Source organism: Abrus precatorius, unplaced genomic scaffold (assembly GCF_003935025.1).
Source record: "Abrus precatorius isolate BTA unplaced genomic scaffold, Abrus_2018 Scaffold0, whole genome shotgun sequence".
Lineage (NCBI taxonomy): Eukaryota > Viridiplantae > Streptophyta > Magnoliopsida > Fabales > Fabaceae > Abrus > Abrus precatorius.
Genome location: NW_020874290.1, coordinates 3,877,967 through 3,892,286, shown reverse-complemented (window position 1 = coordinate 3,892,286; position 14,320 = coordinate 3,877,967). Strand labels below are relative to the sequence as shown.

The following is a 14,320-nucleotide window of genomic DNA, read 5'->3' as shown; positions in this document are numbered from 1 at the left end:
TTGGATAAAAGTAGCCACGCGCAAATTGGAATCAAATTTAGCCTCTTAAGTGTTCCCACTTTTCTTGTTTGGAGTAGGCACGTACACCATTTGCACTATTTCCCTTGGGCCCAACCCATAGTAGGCACTAATTCCCTTCAAAGTGAACACACTCACTATTTCACACACTCCTCCCACTTCACGACGCATTCACACCGCCTGTCGCCCAGCACGCACCATTTTCACGTCACCCACTCACACCCACTCACTCCTAGGGCCAAAATGCACCTTCCCTCACCATTTTGTTATGCTCCCCTCCCTCGTTTTTATGCTCTAGACATGCCAATAATGCTATTAAACTTCTTGTTCATGTGTGTTAATGCCTAAATTTGGTTCGTGCCTATTTCCATTTAGTTTTGACCCCTCCATTGTGCTGTTGTGCTTTTCAATTCCATGCCAATTTACTTTTGCTGCACTTGATTCTCATGCATATTACAAAATTAACCATAATTGTTGCTCTTTCTGGGTGTTGAACATGCTTTTCGTGACTTTAATTTCACTAATTGCTGCATTATGATCCTTGAGCTTCAAAGCCTTAAAAGTCATATTCTACTATCCATTGGATTGCTATGTCACACCATTCTTTATGCTTAATTGCTCTTGTCTATACCATTTGAGCTCTATGTTTGTAGGCTATGATTGAAATTGATTGCCCTCTGGGTCATATGTAGCACTATACACCCTTTTGCACACAAATTACTTAGGATGATATCAAATTATTTTGCAGCCCCTGCACTATTCATTCACATATTCTCTCTTCTCTGCAGATAATGTCGGGCAATCCTAAAGGGAACACACCTAGAACCAAGAGGAGTAGGACAGCTGAAGCCTCTTCATCTCAGCCCCCTCCTACTCATGACCCAAGGTTTAGGTCCCCAGAGCATGAACAATATTTCAAAGAGAACATCCTGCGGTGCCAGATCGTCCAAGAAAGGAATTTTGAAATCCAGCAGGGGACATTTCCACAGTTTCAGGAGGAGATAGACAGACGTGGCTGGGGACTTTTCACTTCTTGTGCAGGCAATGGGTGGAAGGATATCACCCAGGAGTTCTATGCTAATGCCCTGCACCTGGAAGATGACATTTACCCCCCAGGCACACCATGGTTAGGGGTAAGCAAGTTAGTTTCACTCCAGCCACCATCCAGAAGGTTTTAAACATCCCTCCTCTGCAGAAGCAACCTGGCCAATTGGATTTCACTGCATTCTGCAAACAAAAGGAAAAGGATTACCAGCCTATACTTCAAGCAATCTGCATTGAAGGAGAAAATTGGGAATTTGATTGTAAAATGCAGCCCAAGAATCTGACCACTAAACACCTTCTCCCTCCTGCCAAGGTGTGGAGTATCTTTGTTGTCAGCTCATTCATGCCAGTCATCCACACCTTCACCATTGCAGTAAAGAGGGCATAACTCATCTATGCTATTCTCACTGGCATGCCCATCCATGTCGGGGAGGTCATCAGCAGCGCCATTCTGGAAGTCCTTAAAAGGAGTAGAGATTCTTTAGCTTTTCCTTCTCTAATCACTATGTTATGCCAAGATGCAGGTGTTGATTTTGGAGACTACCAGCAGAGAATTAAAGCACTTTCTCCCATTTCCACTGCCTTAGTGAAGGACTTATTTAAGCAAAAGAAGTCTTCAGACCCAGGTCTCAGCTTGCCAGCCGAATACAAGAAGGAGACCCCTGCAACACTCAAGGAGCAGCTGCAGTAAATAGCACAGAGGCAGACTGCCATCCACTCTGGTCAAACCAGCATGCTCCTCCTCATGGAGACCATGATGCTGAACATTGGCAAGAAGATGGGGATGACTTCAGACCAGATATATCAGGCCCACCGTTTCCCTGCCCCTTTCCTCCGAGCTGCTGTTCAGAATGACTTGCCTCCATTCAATCCCAATGCTCCGAGAGATGTCCGCAACTCCAGTTCCTCGGAGGAAGCAGAAGAAGTAGAAGAAGATGAAGGCGCCACCTCATCCACCTCTGATGAAGATGTCATTTAGTCCACTTTTCGTGTTTTCTTTTATTTCTCTGCTTGTACTTATTTTCTTTTATTTTCCCAAGTAATTAGGAACCACTTGTCCTTTTATTGTCTTTCCGTTCCTGCTTTTATGTTACTTTCCTTCAAACAGTTATGTTACCTCCCTTTTCGTTCTTTTTCTGAACTCTTGTTATCATTGTGCAGAGATGCCCTCAGTTCCATCAAGAGGAGCATCATTTTACCCTGAATTTTGAATACATCATCTATAAAAGGAGGGTGAACTCTTTGTCTCTATTTTGCATTTATTTGTAACTTACTTTTCCTGCACCGTACTAGATAAAAGACAAAAATATTTTCCTTATTTCATTTCTTCTCTTTTCATTTTAAACTAGTTCTCTTTTGTATTTTGCTTTTATGCTCTGATTGAATTTCCCATCTAACTCCTACTCATTCTCATTTTTGTACATATTTACTGTCCCTACCATTTTGAACATATTTTCTTGTCGGGTGAATTGTACTCTCATTTTGCAAGTTATTATCACTTTTACCATGGTAGTGAATTGGGCCTTTCTTCCTCTTTCCTATGTGCATATTACATGTATTTTTGGATTCATCTTCTAGAACTTGCCCTGTTTCTTAATTCAATATGCATTGTGCAATTTTCCATCAAGATGATTGAGGCCTTCTTTGCACATACCCCCCACCCTTGCACCTCCTTTCCCTTGTCCCCCATGTCTTGCTTTTGCCAAACTTTGTCAACAAAAATAATTCCTTTTCCTTAATAGAGTTATTTCTTTTGAGTTGCCTCAAGATTGAGTGCAAGAAACTAAGTTTGGGGTGTTGATTATGCTTGTAGTTGCTTGAGGACAAGCAACATCTTAAGTTTGGGGTGGTGGACAGCATACATGTTAATAATACATGTCAAAAAAAAAAAAAAGAGAAGAAGAAAAACAAATGATTGTCAAAGTCCATGATATCACAAAAATATGAATGAATGGATGAAAAAGGAGAAAAGAAAGAAAGAAAAATCTAGCAAGGCATTTGAGTTGAAAAAAGATCTCCACATAAGGCAAATAAAAAAAAAATTAATGTGGTGAAAGAATGCTTTAACCTCTTAAGCTACATCATTTAAGGCATTTCACTCTAGTTGTTGCACTAAATCACTCAAAATAACTCCCTCCTCTTGGGTACCTACTTGATCTTGTCACTCTCCTAGGTTAAATTTGAACCTATCCTAACCCCATTTGTGACCAACAAAGCCCTCATGATAGGTGGTTCGTTGTATCTAGGCAAAGGAGATTGAGAATATGGGCAAGCCTATGGTAGGGTGAGGCTAAATGCATGGATTGAGGGAAAACACTTAGCCTGAAATGTTGTTGAGTGATGAGTGAAACACCACCTTATGAGATGGATAGTTTCTTTGCATTATGTGAGTCACATGAAACCTTGCTTGATTCTTTTGTTTCAATTTAGTGGGACTTTGCATGGAATATTTGACATGAATATGATTCCTCTGTTGAATGAGTATATGGTTGTGAAGATGTTGGAAGTGCTAATTAAAGCATGAAGTTGGAATGAAAATCTCTAAAAAAATTTTGGATAAATCCAACCCTCTTCATTTGATTTGCTCGAATTTTGATTTGCTTGAGGACAAGCAAAAGTTTAAGTTTGGGGTTGTGATGAATCCACTTTTTATTATATTTTTACTTGTCTTTTTGGTGCTCCTTGATAGAAAAAATGGACTTAGATAGTGCAAATAATAGAGAAATCACATTTTGAGTAAATATCATAGGTTTATTAATTTTTGGTTAATTTGCTTTTAATTACATAGATATAAATTGCATTTTTAATTATCTTAATAATTTTACAGAGTCCCCAAGTTAATTTTGAGAAATCTTGGCCCTTGGATGAAAGTTGCCCTCAAAGTAGCCACTTTTAGAAGCAAAAGTGGCAACTACAGCAAGTCTCGGCATTAAAGGCACCAAAGTAGCTACTATCAAGCCCTAAAGTGGCAACTCTAGAAGCTCCAGGACACTGATTTTGAAGCATTCCTGCACATGGCCACTATTGGCTCTCATAGTAGCCACGCGCACCAAAGTAGCCACTTTCAGCACAAATAGTGGCAACTCCAGAGAAGTGGCAGCCCTTTCATGTTACGCGTGGACACTTTCAAGGCCCAAAGTGGACACTTTCAAAGGCAAAAGTGGACACTTTGGTGACATGTCATCCACTATAAATAGATTTTAGGAATTAGGGTACGGGACTTTTGACACTTTACACAATTTTTCTTTGCCAAATTGGGATAATTTCTTACGACATTGGAGTCTTGGGTGACAGCCAAGGGTCCTCTATAGGTTTTAATTTCCAATTTCTCTTTTGATTTTTGTTGAATTTACAGATGTTTGTGTTCTTGCATTTCTTTCTCTTATTTGTGAAGCCCATCCATATGGAGGGCTAAACTTTCTTGTAATTCCTAGTCAATGCACATGAATCTTGAATTCTTGGGATTAATTGCAAAACAAACCTTCCTTTCCTTGAATTTATTAACCTCAATCTCTGAATGAAATGGAATTTGCATGAAGGGAACATTGCTTAATGAACCCTAATTTACCTAACGAAATTCTAAATCAAAATTGCTTAATTTTGATTAATCCTTGAGGTTGCTTAATCTTAGGGATAGAGATTGGAGCTCATTAAGATGCTTAATTTTAATTGGGATGTTAAAGTTAGTCTTCGCTTGTTAGATTAACTTAATTCAAGGGGAAGAAGGGGATTATTGAACATTTAAAAGAATAATGATGGAACTCATTGCTTGACTAGGGATTACTCATTTTAATTGATTGAATTTCATTAAATTTACATTTCGTTCTTGATTAAAATCCAGAAATTGACAAACCTCCCCCCAATTTACTTGCTTTAAAATGCATGTTTACACTTGTTCGATGTATGTTCCCAACCAAAAATTCCTTGGAGACGACCTAGGATAACACCCTAGTACTGCATTCATTTCTTTGCATATTTGATGAGGATTAACGACAATCTTTTGCATGACGAGTAGTAAAATTTGTTTCATCATTGGGGCATCGATTTTATGGGTCCTTTTCCTGTTTCTGCTGGATACTCTTACATATTACTTGCTATTGACTATGTGTCTAGATGGGTGGAGGCAAAAGCCACTAGAACTAATGATTCTAAAGTTGTTTCAGATTTTCTCCGTACTCATATTTTTTGCAGGTTCAGTGTGCCTAAGGCTGTCATCAGTGACCAGGGAAGTCATTTCTGTAACAGGACCATTGCAGCCTTGTTCCAGAAGTTTGGGGTCACACACAGAGTTGCTACACCATATCATCCCCAAACTAATGGGCAAGCTGAGGTATTCAACAGGGAAGTCAAGCACCTGTTGTAGAAATTAGTGCACCCGAATAGGAAAGATTGGAGTAAGTTTCTGGATGATGCTCTCTGGGCTCAGAGGACACCTTATCGGACACCATTAGGCATGTCTCCATTTCGAGTGGTGTTTGGTAAAGCATGCCACCTTCCGATGGAAATTGAGCATCGATCATATTGGGCTGTGAAGAGTTGTAACATAGCACTTGAGCAAGTCGGAATTGAAAGGAAGCTCCAGCTTCAGGAGCTTGATGAAATACGCCTGCAAGCCTATGAGAATTCTAGATTGTATAAAGAGAAAGTTAGGAGATTTCATGATACACATATTCTGAGGAAAGAGTTCTCTGTAGGCCAGAAAGTGTTATTGTTTAACTCTCGATTGAAATTGATTGCAGGTAAGCTTCGGTCTAGATGGGATGGACCTTTTGTGATTACTCATGTTTTTCCCCATGGTGCAGTTGAGATTCAGGATGAAGCTACCAGCAGGACTTTTAAAGTCAATGGTCATCAGCTGAAATTATTCCAGGAGAGTAGACCAGTGGAGTCGGCTCAGAACATAGTTGATCTATCCTTAGTAGAGCCTACTTTGATGGAGGATGTGTCTTCTTAGGCACTTAGAGTTTGGAGCATTGTGTTCTTTGATCTTTGTTTCTTTTCCTTATAGTTTCCTTTACTTTCTCATATATAGTTTTCATTCTATTCTTGGATTGTTTGCATGTTTTGTATTTTATATTTCCTTTTCCCACATTGTGGACAATGTGTGTTTTAAGTGTAGGGGGAGGGAGTAGTCCTTAGCATATTTTTCATTGGATTCCCTTGCTTTTAGAGACTTCATTCTTATGAGCATCTTTTCATTTGCCATTCTTAGTTGGAAGTTTCATAACTTCATAGTTGTGTTTCTTGCATTTTGAGTTTAGCTAGTTTTTCATGATGATTAGGTTGTGGATCATTAATTGGTAAATGCATGCCTTAGTGAGATTTGAACTTATCTTCTTTCTTGTGTGATTCACTCATGTTTGTAGGTATTTTTGAGCTTGAATTGACTCTTTTTGATGTCATCTATTCACATGCACTTTTGATATGATTTAGGCCTTCTTTTGATTTTAGCCACTTGGCCAAATTGACTTACCTTGCATGCATTCGATTGGTTATCCCCTTTGAGCCTTATTGACCTTTTTCTTGATGATTTTGCAGCTCATTACAAGCCATGTAACTTGGAAAACCATGATGTGCCCAACCTTTGGGAATAGATGAGCTTTGGAATTGTTTTGGGAATTGGTTAAAAACAAGTGTGAGGTGTTTTGTACATATTGCTTTGAGCATATTTTGATGCATTGTAGGTTGACTAGAAAAGTGGATTGTATAAAAATAGTGCAGTACTTACAAAGTAAAAAAATAAAAAAAATAAAAAAAAATAAATTAAAAAATAAATAAAAAAAAGAGTAAAAAGTACTATTCTATTTCTAGATTTTGTACATGTGTTCTTGATTGTTGTGATGTGTTGCTGTTTTGCTTTTACTTGTATTTAATCCATTCCCCATTGCTCTTCGTTTCTCTTTGGTTTTTAGCTTTGTTCACTTTCTTTTATCTTACCTTTACCTTAGCCACATTACAAGCTTAATTAAAGTCCTATTGATCTTTGGTGCATGTGTTTTAAATGGTAGAAATTAGAAGCTCTTCAAGCTTATGGAATTACTTACTTTCATGATGTGCTTTGAGTGAAATTTCTTGCCTAGACACTTGAGAGATTAAGTGATACACATCTATGTGAGAATTCTATCAATTGTGATCCATAATTTGATTTGATTGAAACTCTTCTTTACTTTTAATGTTGGAGCATATTCTTGATTGTTTTGATTCTTTCATACTTTGATTGCTGGCTGATTTTTGTTGCTCACATTACTTACACTTTGGGAACCATTGAAAAATTTTGCTTTGTGTTCATTTCTTTTCTTTTCTTTTGCTTGGGATTGCAAAAGCTTAAGTGTGGGGGTATTTGATAGCTCATATTTTGTTTCCACATTTTTAGTGTTATTGCATCCTTTTCATGACTTTTCATTCCCTTATTTCTTTCATTTAATATGTTTTTGCATTTATCTTGATAATTAGGAATTTTCGTAGATACTATACTTTTGTTCATATTTTCTATTCTGACCTTTGGTTACTAATTTGACCATAATATTTTCTGTAGGTATCCTTTTTGGCTGATTCTTTTTGCATTGGATTCCTTACTTCCGGGGCTTTAATTTGAATATCTGGATAGTACTGTTTGGAGTCCGGAGCTATTTTCTACGAATTTTAGAAGTTTAGACTTTTAGTTGACTATTGTATAGTTTTTATTTTGCTTTTGTTTTGCAGTTCGTTTGTATTCAATTTCGGCCCAACTTTGGCCCAATCGGTTTTTGCTCTTTTAGGATTAGTATTTATAGAGATCAGGGGCTGATTGGGAAGGACTTTTGATTCAATTTTTCATTTTTCAGTTTGCAATACCTTTCCCGCTTCTAATAGAATCTCTAATTTTTTTTTTACCATTCTTCTTCTTTTCTTGCATTTTTCCATTCTGAATTCGTATGCCTTTGCAATTACAACTGAAAGACGTTTAAGATTCTACAAAATTAAGATGATTTCTGCTATGTTCTCCCTTCAATTTCATTGTCAAAGTCCAGATCGCATTTGTTTAAGACGTTTTTGATGGTCCGAGTTTGTTTTCTGATCTCACATTTTTACGATTGTATAAAAGCATTGTTCGATTGAATTGTGCATTGTTCTTAATCGTATAACAATCAATTGATTAATTGTTTGTTGTACAGAAGAGATTTAAACAAATTCAATTTTCATTCAATCTTAGTTTTGGATTTTTGTGCTGAGGATTTCGATTTTAGCTTTCGGTTCCAATTCTGTGCAATTTTGTTTTCTGCATTTCAATTCTCTGCGATTTCATTCTTTGCGATTTCATTCTCTGTAATTTCATTTTCTGCATTTTAATTTTGCAATTCAGTTTCTGCACTTAAACCCCAAACATACAACCTTCATGCATAATTGAGATTAGAGCAATGTGTAATTGCATCCATGTGAGATATGACCTAGGTTGCTCCCTAAACTGCATGTTTTTGTGAGGAATTTAGTAGTTTTTGATACCACTGCAACTTGGCTATCACTTCTCCCCTTCTGACACTTTCAGGCGCCTTTCGACCCAAGTTCCAATTTTGGTCTCTTTTAGTCTCCTTTTGCTTACCGACAGAGAAAGACGTGCAAAAGTCATCTCAGGCTACAAAAACTCCTTCAATATAACTCCTACGACTCAAAGGGAGGCTTTCTCGCCACCTTCTCCCCTTCTGGCACTTTCTGGCGCCTTTCGACCCAAGTTCCAGTTTTAGACTCTTTTGGTCCCCTTTTGCTTACCGGCAATGAAAGACGTGCAAAACTTATCTCAGGCCACTAAAACTCCTTGAATATCTCTCCTAGGACTCAAAGGAAGGCTTTCTCACCACCTTCTCCCCCTCTGACACTTTCCGGCACCTTTGGACCCAATTTGTAGTTTTGGTCTCTTTTGGTACCCTTTTGTTTACCGACAAAGGAAGAAGTGTGAAACTCCTCTCAGGCCAGTGAAACTCCTTGAATATCACTCTAGGACTCAAAGGAAGGTTTTCTCTCCACCTTCTCCCCTTCTGGCACTTTCTGGCGCCTTTGGACCCAAGTTCCAGTTTTGGTCTCTCTTGGTCCTGTTTTGCTTACTGGCAAAGCGAGACGTGCAAAACTCGTCTCAGGCCACTAAAACTCCTTGAATATCACTCCTAGGGCTCAAAGGAAGGTTTTGTCACTAACTTCTCCCCTTCTGGCACTTTCTTGCGCCTTTGGACCCAAGTTCCAGTTTTGGTCTCTTTTGGTCCCCTTTTGCTTTCTGGCAAAAAAAGACGTGCGAAACTCTTCTCAGGCCACTAAAATTCCTTCAATATCACTCCTACGACTCAAATGAAGGCTTTCCCACCAACTTCTCCCCTTCTGGCACTTTCTAGTGCCTTTGGACCCGAGTTCCAGTTTTGGTCTCTTTTGGTCCCGTTTTGCTTATTGGCAAAGCGAGACGTGCGGAACTCGTCTCAGGCCACTGAAACTCCTCGAATATCACTCCTAGGACTCAAAGGAAGGCTTTCTCACCAACTTCTCCCCTTCTGGCACTTTCTTGCGCCTTTGGACCCAAGTTCCAGTTTTGGTCTCTTTTGGTCCCTTTTTGCTTACTGGCAAAGCGAGACGTGCAAAACTCGTCTCAGGCCACTAAAACTCCATGAATATCACTCCTAGAACTCGTAGGAAGGCTTTGTCACCAACTTCTCCCCTTCTGGCCCTTTCCGACGGCTTGGGACTGAAGTTCATGTTTTGGTCTCTTTTGGTCCCCTTTTGCCTACCAGCAAAGGAAGACGTGCGAAACTTGTCTCAGGCTACTAAAACTCCTTGAATATCACTCCTAGGACTCAAAGGAAGGCTTTGTCACCAACTTCTCCCCTTCTGGCACTTTTCGGCGGCTTTGGACCAAAGTTCCAGTTTTGGTCTCATTTGGCCCCCTTTTGCTTACCGGCAATGGAAGACGTGCGAAACTCGTCTCAGGCCACTGAAACTACTTGAATATCACTCTTAGGACTCAAAGGAAACCTTTCTCACCACCTTCTTGATGAAATGATATTTTAGCTATTCGTCATGCAAAAGATTGTTGTTAATCCTCATCAAATATGCAAAGAAATGAATGCAGTACTAGGGTGTTATCCTAGGTCGTCTCCAAGGAATTTTTGGTTGGGAACATACATCGAACAAGTGTAAACATGTATTTTAAAGCAAGTAAATTAGGGGGAGGTTTGTCAATTTCTGGATTTTAATTAGGAACGAAATGTAAATTTAATGAAATTCAATCAATTAAAATGAGTAATCCCTAGTCAAGCAATGAGTTCCATCATTATTCTTTCAAATGATTCAATAATCCCCTTTCTTCCCCTTGAATTAAGTTAATCTAACAAGCGAAGACTAACTTTAACATCCCAATTAAAATTAAGCATCTTAATGGGCTCCAATCTCTATCCCTAAGATTAAGCAACCTCAAGGATTAATCAAAATTAAGCAATTTTGATTTACAATTTCGTTAGGTAAATTCGGGTTCATTAAGCAATGTTCCCTTCATGCAAATTTCATTTCATTCAGAGATTGGGGTTAATAAATTCAAGGAAAGAAAGATTTGTATTGCAATTAATCCCAAGAATTCAAGATTCATGTGCATTGACTAGGAATTACAAGAAAGTTTAGCCCTCCATATGGATGGGCTTCACAAATGAGAGAAAGAAATGCAAGAACGTAAACATCATTAATGTAAATTCAACAAAAATCAAAAGAGAAATTGGAAATTAAAACCTATAGAGGACCCTTGGCTGTCACCCAAGACTCCAATGTTGTAAGAAATTATCCCAATTTGGCAAAGGAAAATTGTGTAAAGTGTCAAAAGTCCCGTACCCTAATTCCTAAAATCTATTTATAGTGGATGACATGTCACCAAAGTGTCCACTTTTGCCTTTGAAAGTGTCCACTTTGGGCCTTGAAAGTGTCTACGTGCAGGATGGAAAGAATGCCGCTTCTCTGGAGTTGCCACTATTTGTGCTGAAAGTAGCTACTTTGGTGCGCGTGGCTACTATGAGAGCCAATAGTGGCCACACGCAGGAAGGCTTCAAAATCAGCATCCTGGAGCTTCTGAAGTTGCCACTTTTGGTCTTGAAAGTAGCTACTTTGGTGCGCGTGGCTACTATGAGAGCCAATAGTGGCCACGCGCAGGAAGGCTTCCAATTTAGCGTCCCTGGAGCTTCTGGAGTTGCCACTTTTGGTCTTGAAAGTGGCTACTTTGGAACTTTTAATGCCCAGACTTGCTGTAGTTGCCACTTTTGCTCCCAAAAGTGGCTACTTTGGGGGCAACTTTCATCCAAGGACCAAGATTTCTCAAATTTAACTTGGGCATTCTGCAAAATCATCAAAATAATTAAAATTGCAATCTATATCTATGTAATTAAATGCAAATTAACCAAAAATTAATAAACCTATGATATTTACTCAAAATGTAATTTCTATATTATTTGCACTATCTAAGTCCATTTCTTCTATTAAGGAGCACCAAAAAGGCAAGTAAAAATATAATAAAAAGTGAATTCATCACAACCCCAAACTTAAACTTTTGGTTGTCCTCAAGCAAATCAAAATTCAAGCAAAACAAATGAAGAGGGTTGGATTTATCCAAAAAAAAAATTTTTTTTAAGAGATTTTCATTCCAACTTCATGCTTTAATTAGCATTTCCAACATCTTCACAACCATAGACTCATTCAACCGAGGAATCATATTCATGTCAAATATTCCATGCAAAGTCCCACTAAATTGAAACAAAAGAATCAAGCAAGGTTTCATGTGACTCTCATAATGCAAAGAAACTATCCATCTCACAAGGTGGTGTTTCACTCATCACTCAACAACATTTCAGGCTAAGTGTTTTCCCTCAATCCATGCATTTAGCCTCACCCTACCATAGGCTTGCCTATATTCTCAATCTCCTTTGCCTAGATACAACGAACCACCTATCATGAGGGATTTGTTGGTCACAAATGGGGTTAGGATAGGCTCAAATTTTAACCAAGGAGGGTGACAAGATCAAGTGGGTACTCAAGAGGAGGGAGTTCTTTTGAGTGATTTAGTGCAACAACTAGAGTGGAATGCCTTAAATGATGTAGCTTAAGAGGTTAAAGCATTCTTTCACCAAGTTAATTTTTTTATTTGCCTTATGTGGAGATCCTTTTTCAACTCAAATGCCTTGCTATATTTTTCTTTCTTTCTTTTCTCCTTTTTCATTCATTCATATTTTTGTGATATCAAGGACTTTGACAATTTTTTTTTTTTGACATGTATTATGAACATGTATGCTGTCCACCACCCCAAACTTAAGATGTTGCTTGTCCTCAAGCAACTACAAGCATAATCAACACCCTAAACTTAGTTTCTTGCACTCAATCTTGAGGCAACTCAAAAGAAATACCTCTATTAAGGAAAGAGAAATATATTTGTTGACTAAGTTTGGCAAAAGCAAGAAGTGGGGAACAGGGAAGTGAAGTGCAAAGAAGGCCTCAATCATCTAGATGGAAAATTGCACAATGCATATTGAATTAAGAAACAAGGCAAGTTCTAGAGGATGAATGCAACAATACATGTAATATGCACACAGAAAAAGAAGTAAGAGTCCCAATTCACTACCATGGTAAAAGTGATAATAACTTGCAAAATGAGAGCACAATTCACCCGACAAGAAAATATGTTCAAAATGGTAGGGACAGTAAATATGTACAAAAGTGAGAATGAGTAGGAGTTAGATGGGAAAATCAATCAGAGCATAAAAGCAAAATACGAAAGAGAACTAGATTAAAATGAAAAGAAAAGAAATGAAATAAGGGAAATATAGTTTTTTATTTTTTTATTTTTTTATTTTTTATTTTTTATTTTTTTTAGTACTGTGCAGGAAAAGTAAGCTACAAAGAAATGCAAAATAGAGACAAAGAGTTCACCCCCCTTTTATAGATGGTGTATTCAAAGTTCAGGGTAAAATGATGCTCCTCTTGATGGAACTGAGGGCATCTCTGCACAATGATAACAAGAGTTCAGAAAAAGAACGAAAAGGGAGGTAACATAACTGTTTGAAGGAAAGTAACATAAAAGCAGGAACGGAAAGACAATAAAAGGACAAGTGGTTCCTAATTACTTGGGAAAATAAAAGAAAATAAGTACAAGCAGAGAAATAAAAGAAAACACGAAAAATGGACTAAATGGCATCTTCATCAGAGGTGGATGAGGTGGCGCCTTCATCTTCTTCTACTTCTTCTGCTTCCTCTGAGGAACTGGAGTTGCGGACATCTCTGGGAGCATTGGGATTGAATGGGGGCAAGTCATTCTGAACAACAGCTCAGAGGAAAGGGGCAGGGAAACGGTGGGCCTGATATATCTGGTCTGAAGTCATCCCCATCTTCTTGCCAATGTTCAGCATCATGGTCTCCATGAGGAGGAGCATGCTGGTTTAACCAGAGTGGATGGCAGACTGCCTCTGTGCTATTTGCTGCAGCTGCTCCTTGAGTGTTGCAGGGGTCTCCTTCTTGTATTCGGGTGGCAAGGTGAGACCGGGGTCTGAAGACTTCTTTGGCTTAAATAGGTCCTTTACTAAGGCAGTGGAAATGGGAGGAAGTGCTCTAATTCTCTGCTGGTAGTCTCCAAAATCAACACCTGCATCCTGGCATAACATAGTGTTTAGAGAAGGAAAGGCTAAAGAATCTCTACTCCTTTTAAGGACTTCCAGAATGGCGCTGCTGATGACTTCCCCGACATGGATGGGCATGCCAATGAGAATAGCATAGATGAGTTATGCCCTCTTTACTGCAATGGTGGAGGTGTGGATGACTGGCATGAATGAGCTGACAACAAAGATACTCCACACCTTGGCAGGAGGGAGAAGGTGTTTAGTGGTCAGATTCTTGGGCTGCATTTTACAATCAAATTCCCAATTTTCTCCTTCAATGCAGATTGCTTGAAGTATAGGCTGGTAATCCTTTTCCTTTTGTTTGCAGAATGCAGTGAAATCCAATTGGTCAGGTTGCTTCTACAGAGGAGGGATGTTTTAAACCCTTTGGATGGTGGCTGGAGTGAAACTAACTTGCTTACCCCTGACCATGGTGTGCCTGGGTGGGTAAGTGTCATCTTCCAGGCGTAGGGCATTAGCATAGAATTCCTGGGTGATGTCCTTCCACCCATTGCTTGCACAAGAAGTGAAAAGTCCCCAGCCACGTCTGTCTATCTCCTCCTGAAACTGTGGAAATGTCCCTTGCTGGATTTCAAAATTCCTGTCCTAGACGATCT

The 14,320-nt window shown here is 38.8% G+C and overlaps 1 protein-coding gene across 1 annotated transcript; it reads left to right on the top strand.

The window, feature by feature from the left end:
- The first annotated feature begins 1,567 nt into the window (after positions 1–1,567).
- On the top strand, positions 1,568–6,016 carry LOC113852129. Its single transcript, XM_027482380.1, has 3 exons — positions 1,568–1,749; positions 5,254–5,392; positions 5,489–6,016. Exons 1-3 carry the CDS (start codon positions 1,568–1,570, stop codon positions 6,014–6,016), a joined length of 849 nt encoding a protein of 282 aa, XP_027338181.1.
- The last annotated feature ends 8,304 nt before the right edge of the window (positions 6,017–14,320 follow it).

What these genes read in the sequence shown, in the direction of transcription:
- LOC113852129 (XM_027482380.1), top strand. Translation starts at nt 1,568, where the DNA reads ATGTTATGCCAAGATGCAGGTGTTGATTTTGGAGACTACCAGCAGAGA. An exon ending in ACACTCAAGGAGCAGCTGCA is followed by an intron (nt 1,750 to 5,253) that starts GTAAATAGCACA and finishes TATTTTTTGCAG; the next exon opens with GTTCAGTGTGCCTAAGGCTG. An exon ending in AAACTAATGGGCAAGCTGAG is followed by an intron (nt 5,393 to 5,488) that starts GTATTCAACAGG and finishes CTCTGGGCTCAG; the next exon opens with AGGACACCTTATCGGACACC.